This window comes from Lynx rufus, unplaced genomic scaffold (assembly GCF_022079265.1).
Source record: "Lynx rufus isolate CCGP_SWC_20201006 ecotype Redwood Valley unplaced genomic scaffold, mLynRuf1.p SCAF_18, whole genome shotgun sequence".
Lineage (NCBI taxonomy): Eukaryota > Metazoa > Chordata > Mammalia > Carnivora > Felidae > Lynx > Lynx rufus.
Genome location: NW_025814832.1, coordinates 27,113,548 through 27,121,865, shown reverse-complemented (window position 1 = coordinate 27,121,865; position 8,318 = coordinate 27,113,548). Strand labels below are relative to the sequence as shown.

The window sequence follows — 8,318 nt, the reverse complement described above, 5'->3', positions numbered from 1 at the left end:
TATCACTAGTTCATTTCTTTTTATGACTGAGAGGTCTTTCCTTGTATGGAGACACCACATTTGTTTATCCATTCACCTGTGGACGGACAGTTCGGTTGTTCCTAGATTTTTTTTATTTTAAAAAATAAAGTCTCCATGAACATTTGTGAACAAGCCTTTGAATGGACATATCATTTTAACTTTATTTTTTTAATTTTAATTCCAGTGCAGTTAATATGCAGTGTTATATTAGTTTCAAGTATACAACACAGTGATTCAACAGTTTCCATCAAGATAAGTATACTCTTAATCCCTGCACTATTTCACCCATCCCCCCCACCCACCTCCCTTCTGTTCTCTCTAATGAAGAGTCTGTTTTTTGGTTTGTCTCTTTTTATTTTCCCTTTGTTCATATGATTTTACTTCTCTCGGGTAAGTACTTTGAGGTGGAACGGCAAGGTCATATAGTAGGTGTATCTTTAACTCTTTGAAAAACTGTCAAACTGTTTTACAAAGTGACTGTGCCATTTTATATCCCTTCCTTGTGTGAGAATTCCAATGGCTTCATGCTATCACCAACAACTTGGTAAGGTCAGTCTTGTTAATGTCAACCATTCTAGAGTGTGTATGGTATTCTCACTGTAGTTTTAATGTGAACCTTCTTAATGATTACTCCTTTCATGGGTTGACTTTCCATCTACATATTTTCTTTGGTGAATGCCTATTCAAATATTTTGCCCATTTTTTTGTTGGGTTATCTTATCATTGAGTAGTAAGAGTTCTTTATATGTTCTATATACAAATCCTTTGTGGGATATATGCTTTAAGTATTTTCTCCAGTGTGTGGCTTACCTTATAATTTCCTAAATAGTATTTTTTAAGTTTTTATTTTCATTCCAATTAGTTAACATACAGTGTTATATTAATTTCAGGTGCACAATATACAATTCAGCAATTCCATACATCACCCTGTGCTCATCACAAGTGCACTCCTTATTTTGCCTATCTTCCCTCCCCCCATCCCCTCTAGTAACTATCAGTTTATTCTCTATAGTTAAGAGTCTGTTTCTAGACTTGTCTCTTTTTTTTCCTTCTGCTTATTTGTTTTGTTTCTTAAGTTCCACATATGAGTGAAATCATATGGTATTTGTCTTTCTCTGACTGATTTATTTAGCTTAGCATAATACTCTCTACCTCCATCCTTGTCCTTGCAAATGGCAAGATTTCATCCCTTTTTATGGCTGAATAATATTCCATTATATATACATACATTAATATTAAAAAATTAATGTAATATAAGCAAATACATTTTATTTTTTAAATTTTTTAATGTTTATTTATTGTTGAGAGATAGAGCACAAGCAGGGGAGGGGCAGAGAAAGGGAGACACAGAATCTGAAGCAGACTCTAGGCTCTGAACTGTCAGCACAGAGCCCAATGCGGGGCCTGAAACTCACAAACCACGAAATTATGACCTGAACCAAAGTCAGATGCTTAACTGACTGAGCCACCCAGCAGCCCCAGCAAATACATGTTCTATATGTGTTCTCTTATTTTTTTAGACACATTGTAGTGTCTACAGACACTGTAGACCCTTCTCTCCGTCTACTTTGTCATCTCAACAATATATCCTGCAGATTACTTCACAGTAGCATAGAGATATCCCTTATTCCTTTATACAGCTGAACAGTGCTCCATTATGGGGATACACCATAGCTTAATCACCACTACCTACTGAAGGACACCCAGGTTGTGTCTAGTTCTTATTGCTGTTGTTTTGTTTTTACAAATAGCACTGCTATGAATAATCTTGCCTAACATCTTTTCATAGTTTTGCCAGAGTACGTTTTGAATAATTTATACAATTAGGATAACTGAGTCAAAGAATAATGCCACTAATTATCGCCAAATCTTACTAAAAAACGTATGAGCATGGCAATTTCCACATAATCTCTAGATACTTGAGAGTGTTGTCAATGTTTGAATTTTTGACACTCTCACAGGTGAGAAGTGGCATCCTGTATAACTTCATTTCTATTCTTAAGCATGAGACTGGACATCTTTTTATGATAAAGAAAGATCTTCATCTTATTTTTCCATCAGGTTTTTGCCTTTTCTCTAATCGAATTTTACAAGTACTTCATATAGTAAGGTCACTTACTCTGGTATAAATTACAAGTATTTTTTTCTCATTCAGTCATTTGTCTTTTGACTTTGTTTCTGGTAAGATTTTAAAATACATCTTCTTGTTTTTACAAATGATTATCTTTCCACTATTAGAACTTAACTAAAAAATATTAAGAGTCCTCTTTAACAATGAAGTCTCCTGTTACCTCTATTGCTCATTTTTGTTTTTGTTTGTTTGTTTAGGTTTTATTTTTTTAATATACTTTATTGTCAAATTGACTTACATATAACACCCAGTGGTCATCCTAACAAGTGCCCTCCTCTATTGCCCATTTTGTAAGTGCTCCTGGTTGACTCTCTTTGAAATGCTATTGCATCACCATCTTGTTTACTGCTCCCACTGCCACCAACCTAGACAGGCATTCATCTCTCATCCCTATTGTGCAACCACCACTTGAACTTTCTTCCTGCTTCCCATCACTCTACCCACTCACTGCCAAATAATATTTTTAAAGCCTAGATATTTGCTCACACCTTTCTCCCAATAGTGTGATGATACAATATCTACTTACTTTGTAGAAATTCAGGAATATCTTTACATTCTCCTCATTGTAGCAGTATTCTTTTTCTTTACCTTCCTATACATACCATCCAAACAAGTCATTTAGTCCATCAGTCAAAAATAAACCCCTGTTCAATCAGATCCACACTGTCTGAATGCTCTTTTTTCTTTTCTCTATCCATCTAGATTATCTATAGCATGATAAAGGGCGAATAAATGCCCTATGTTTTCAATTAACCCCACATTCACGCAACTAACATTCAGTGAGAGCAATTGCTAGGCACCATGTTTATGTATGTGAATAAGACATTCTCTGACATCATGGGGTATATAGAAGGATTGGGGGAAAAGAGATATAAACCAATTATGCTAGAGTGTGATACCCTAGATCACAAGTATATTGGAGCAAAAGGGAATGAATGATTAGTTTTGAGTGTGGTAGATGTCAAGAAAGATATTAGAGATGAGCTGGTATCTGGACTAGACATTTATGTATGAGCAAAAGTTTGCTGAAATGACAAGGGAGAAAGCACATTTACACAAATGAAACAGTATGAGAAATGACATAGGATTATTATTCCTCATACCTCTTTGTACATGCTAGAAGAGAACCATACTCCCTACTGACTGTATGATATCACTCTATCTAAACCTCAATTACTTCATGTCTAAAGAATTAAGAAAAATTGTGTCCACCTCCTAGAGTCCTTCTGAAGTATAAACAAGAGAACAATTACACAAGACTCAGAAAATTCCTGACACATATTAGGCACTCAAAAATAGTAACCATTAGTATTATCTCGCATTTCATACATGTACAAATTTAAATACATAATTTTTATTTATCATACAATGTTCTACATGCTTGCCAAACCCCTACATAATGTGTCTTGTTTGTCTTATTCAAGTGCCGATAGGACACAGATTAAAGCTTAACCCCTGAGATCTCATTTGTATCAAGAAAAACACCTCAAACATATTTCTGAGAGATAAAAAATCTCAGAATACAAGAAAATATTCAATTATACGTATTCTGTTGAGTATGCTTAACCATCAAAATAAGAGGAAAAATACACCCTTATGATACCCTGTCTCTGAAGAACATGTCAATAATAATTTAATAATTTTTAAAAGGACCCATTCACGCCAATGGATTTTTTACTATTTGTAAGTAGTGAAACACTGCATTAGAACTTTCAATTGAATAGATTCAGTAAGATAGAAGAGATAGAAACGTTGTTAGGATCCTTTATACCTCAATGACTATCCATAAAATCCAAACGAATCAGTATTCCCCGCTGCACACTAGGGACTGTCCCCCCCTCCCGGATGCCTCTTTCATGTTATTTTCCTACCAGCATTTCATATGACTTGTTGTTAACCTCTTTGACAGCAGATTTAGTCACCATAATATCCATTCTCAACATATTATCCTGGAGTTAAATACATAAATGAAGCACTAACACTTGTGACATTCAATGAAACAATGTCATGGGATAGGTCTACTTTGGAAGACACATCAGACAAGGGAAGATATATGGGAGCTGATTCACTTGATTTTAACCAAATCAGATAGCTCACAATACAACAGGAGAAGGAAGTGGGGCCCTTTTCTATATATAGGAATATTCACCAGATAAATATAATTATCTAATTTACTAAAACTAACTGATTTTCTATTAGGATAAACAACAAGAAGAGTCCTGCACATGGTCATAGTAACCCTCAGCAGGGTATAAAAGGGGACAGAGGTAAGGAGACATTCAAACTCAAGAAACCACCCTTGTGGAAACCCACTCATACCTACTAGTGGAACCCCAATCCTTCCTCTGACACCATGGTCAGCTCCTGTTGTGGCTCTGTCTGCTCTGACCAGGGCTGTGGCTCCCGCTGCTGTGGCTCCAGCTGCTGCCAGCCTTGCTGCCGCCCCACCTGCTGCCAGACCACCTGCTGCAGGACCACCTGCTGCCGGCCCACCTGCTGTGTGTCCAGCTGCTGCCGCCCCTCCTGCTGTGGCTCCAGCTGCTGTGGCTCCAGCTGCTGCCGTCCCTCCTGCTGTGTGTCCAGCTGCTGCCGCCCCTCCTGCTGCCAGACCACCTGCTGCCGCCCCAGCTGCTGTGGCTCCAGCTGCTGCCGCCCCTCCTGCTGCATTTCTAGCTGCTGCCGCCCCTCTTGCTGTGGTTCCAACTGCTGTGGCTCCAGCTGCTGTGGCTCCAGCTGCTGCCGCCCCTCCTGCTGCCCCTCCTGCTGCCTGCGCCCAGTCTGTGGCCGGGTCTCCTGCCACACCACTTGCTATCGCCCCACCTGTGTCATCTCCACCTGCCCCCGCCCCATGTGCTGTGCCTCCTCTTGCTGCTGAGCCCCCTGCCCTGTGACCACTATCTCCACTCACTTCTGCCCCCTCAGATATAGACTCTTTGGTGTTGTGGGACACATGGAATCTGACTGACATCATTCAACAGGTTGAGCCTCGCCATTCTAATGAACACCAATGTGCCACTGGCTCTGCGAGCACATTGTGGTTCATGTTAAGCTCCTTCCATGACTATCTTTTCCTTTCAATATTGGCATCAAATATGGATATTAATATGTGGTCCATCAGCTAAAAAAAATCCCACTCCTCTAAATTTCTCATTCTTCCTTATCATTTTAGGGCTCTAGATTACCCTTCCTAACAAAGTGAATATTATCTGCAACCTTTGTGCAGTACTGATTTGACACCCTCTGACCTGGGGTTCAGTTATACCCTCAGACCTAGGGATCCAGTTATAGATTTTCTAACAGAGTAAATTTTTTTTTATGTTTCGTTGCTTCTCTTTCTAATAAACTTTTCTACACATAAAAATTTTTTGGCATTGTGCCTTATTGTTTTCGTGATCATTTTACTTAGTATTAGGTAACTATATTTTACATGATGATACAGGAAGAACACTCATGTTGAAATCACTTTGAGAATAAGTGCTATATATACGAAATATAGATCATTTAAAATATTAGAACAAAGGTGGCACATGTGTACATGTATATGCACATGTATATACATCTTAATATCCTAAATTAGGGCAGATTTCATTCATGTCTTTAGCTCTTATTTTTTAAATTTTAATTTGTTTTTTTATTGAGATATAATTGACATATAACATCATATTAGTTTCAGGTGTACACAATAATTCAATATTTGTGTACTATAAGAAATGATTGCCACAGTAAGTCTAGCTACAATCTGTCACTGTATAAAGGTACAAAATTTTTCTTCTTGTAACAAAAAATTTTAAGATTTACTCTCTTAGCAACTTTAAGGTGTGTGATACATTATTGACTATAGTCACCATCCTATACATTATATCCCCGTGACATTTATTTTATAACTAGAAGTTTATACCTCTCGACCACTTTCACCCAGTTCACCCATCCCCTAACCCCACTCACCTCTGGCAACCACCAATCTGTTCTCTGTATCTATGAGTTTTGTTTTGTTCATTTGTTTTTCATTTGTTTATATTCTACGTATAAGTGAAATCATTCAGTATCTGTTTTTGACTCATTTCACGTAGCATAATACCTTCAAGACCCATCCATGTGGTTGCAAATGGCAAGATTTCATTCTTTTTTATGGCTGGGTAAAATTGTATTTATATATACATTTATATATACATTGTATATATACACCACATCTTCTTTACCCATTCATCCACTGATGGACACTTAGGTTGTTTCTGTATCTTGACTATTTTTTTTAATTTTTTTAATGTTTATTTATTTTTGACAGAGAGAGACAAAGCATGAGTGGGGAAGGGGCAGAAAGAGAGGGAGACACAGAATCTGAAGCAGGCTCCAGGCTCTGAGTTGTCAGCCCAGACCGCAACGCAGGGCTCGAACTCACAGACCGCAAGATCATGACCTGAGCCAAAGTCAGACACTCAACCGACTGAGTCTCCCAGGCACCCCTGTATCTTGGCTATTGTAAATAATGCTGCAATGAACATAGGATTGAATATATCTTTTTGAATTAATGTCTTCATTTTCTTTGGATAAATACCCAGAAGTTGAATTGCTGGATCATATGGCAGTTGTATTTTTAATTTGTTGAGAAACCTCCATACTGTTTTCCAGAGAGACTGCACCAATTTACATGCCCACCAACAATGCACAGGGTTCCCTTTCTTGAAGCCGTGCTTTGGAATCACACATTGAAATTCTCACCTTCTATTAGATCTCCATCCCACAACCCGCATCAATCAGTAAACCCAATGTGGAAAGAATGACAAATTTAAACATTAATAACATATTTTTAAATGAAAAGCTTAATAAAATTACATAAACACAATAAGAAATGTTTACTAAAATTAATTATATAAACACAACAAAGACAAAAAAAACTAATGAAATAGAAAAAGTCTGGTAAAACTGATCAAAGACCAAGAGAGAGAGAAAAAGGAGAATGTCTGAAAGACTGGCAAATAACATTATACTTGAAAAGCAGAATAATCAGCTTCCAAGAGAGTGGAAACTTTTAAAAACAATTAGAACAATATGTATAAGTTTAGGGGTCCCTGGGTGGCTCAGTCAGTTAAGCGTCCGACTTCAGCTCAGGTCATGATCTCACAGATTGTGAGTTCAAGCCCCGCATTGGGCTCTGTGCTTACAGCTCCGAGCCTGGAGCCTGCTTTGGATTCTGTCTCCCTCTTTCTGCCCCTCCCCCCGCTCATGCCCTATCTCTCTCTCAAAAATAATAAACACTAATAAAAATTTTTAAAAAAGAACATTATGCATAAGTTTATACCAATATGTTTGAAAATTATGATTGAATTGACTATGTCTAGAAAAAGATATTAATTCCAGAAGATATAAAAAATATAAATAAGCCAATAACCATTAAAGAAACTATAACTATGATCCAAAATCTATCCTCTACATATATTGATATTAAAAATGCCAGACCCACGTTGGTTTACAAGTAAGTTTACTAAACCTTAAAGTTCTTTCCCATTCAAACTGGGAAAAAGAACAGAAGAAAAGGTCTACAGCCATACCACCTTAAATGTGCCCAAATTCATCTCATCTCAGAAGCTAAGCAGAGTCAGTCCTCACTGGTACTTGGATGGGAGAACAGAAGAAAGGAAAATGTTCCCAATTCATTTTAAGTATAACAGTAACATCAGACACAGACAAGAACAAAGTGATAAAGGAAAAATTACAGGCCTATGTTATTGAAGATCATAGATGCAAAAAGCCAGTAAATATTAGTAAGTGAAATTTAGCAATATATATAAAAGGAATAACACATCACAACTAACTAGTTTGTCCTAGACATTCAAGAATGTTTCAAAATTAGAAAGTATTTAAATAAGCTTGTTGATACTAGTACATTAAAGGTAAAAAAAAAAAAACAAAAAACAAAAAACAAAAACAAACAAAAAAAACCTTCAGGATTATATCAATAGCTGTGGGAAAATAATTCAGTAATATATAACAACTATATTAGTCAGGGTTCTCCAGAGAAACAGAACCAGTGGGAGACTGATGTAGATATAGACACATGTTTATATACATAAATACGCACATGCACACACAAACATAAGAGAGAGAGAGAGGAGGGGGAGAGGAGGGATTATAGAATCTGAGATTATATAGAATTGCAGATTACAGA

General features: G+C 36.9%; 1 protein-coding gene across 1 annotated transcript; it reads left to right on the top strand.

The window, feature by feature from the left end:
* The first annotated feature begins 4,505 nt into the window (after positions 1-4,505).
* LOC124512906 (keratin-associated protein 4-11-like) lies at positions 4,506-5,027 on the top strand. The gene has a single exon (XM_047080547.1). It carries the CDS (start codon positions 4,506-4,508, stop codon positions 5,025-5,027), a length of 522 nt encoding a protein of 173 aa, XP_046936503.1.
* Positions 5,028-8,318: the final 3,291 nt, after the last annotated feature.

Bases quoted from the DNA above. Each gene is read 5' to 3' on its own strand.
- LOC124512906 (XM_047080547.1), top strand. From the start codon at position 4,506: ATGGTCAGCTCCTGTTGTGGCTCTGTCTGCTCTGACCAGGGCTGTGGC.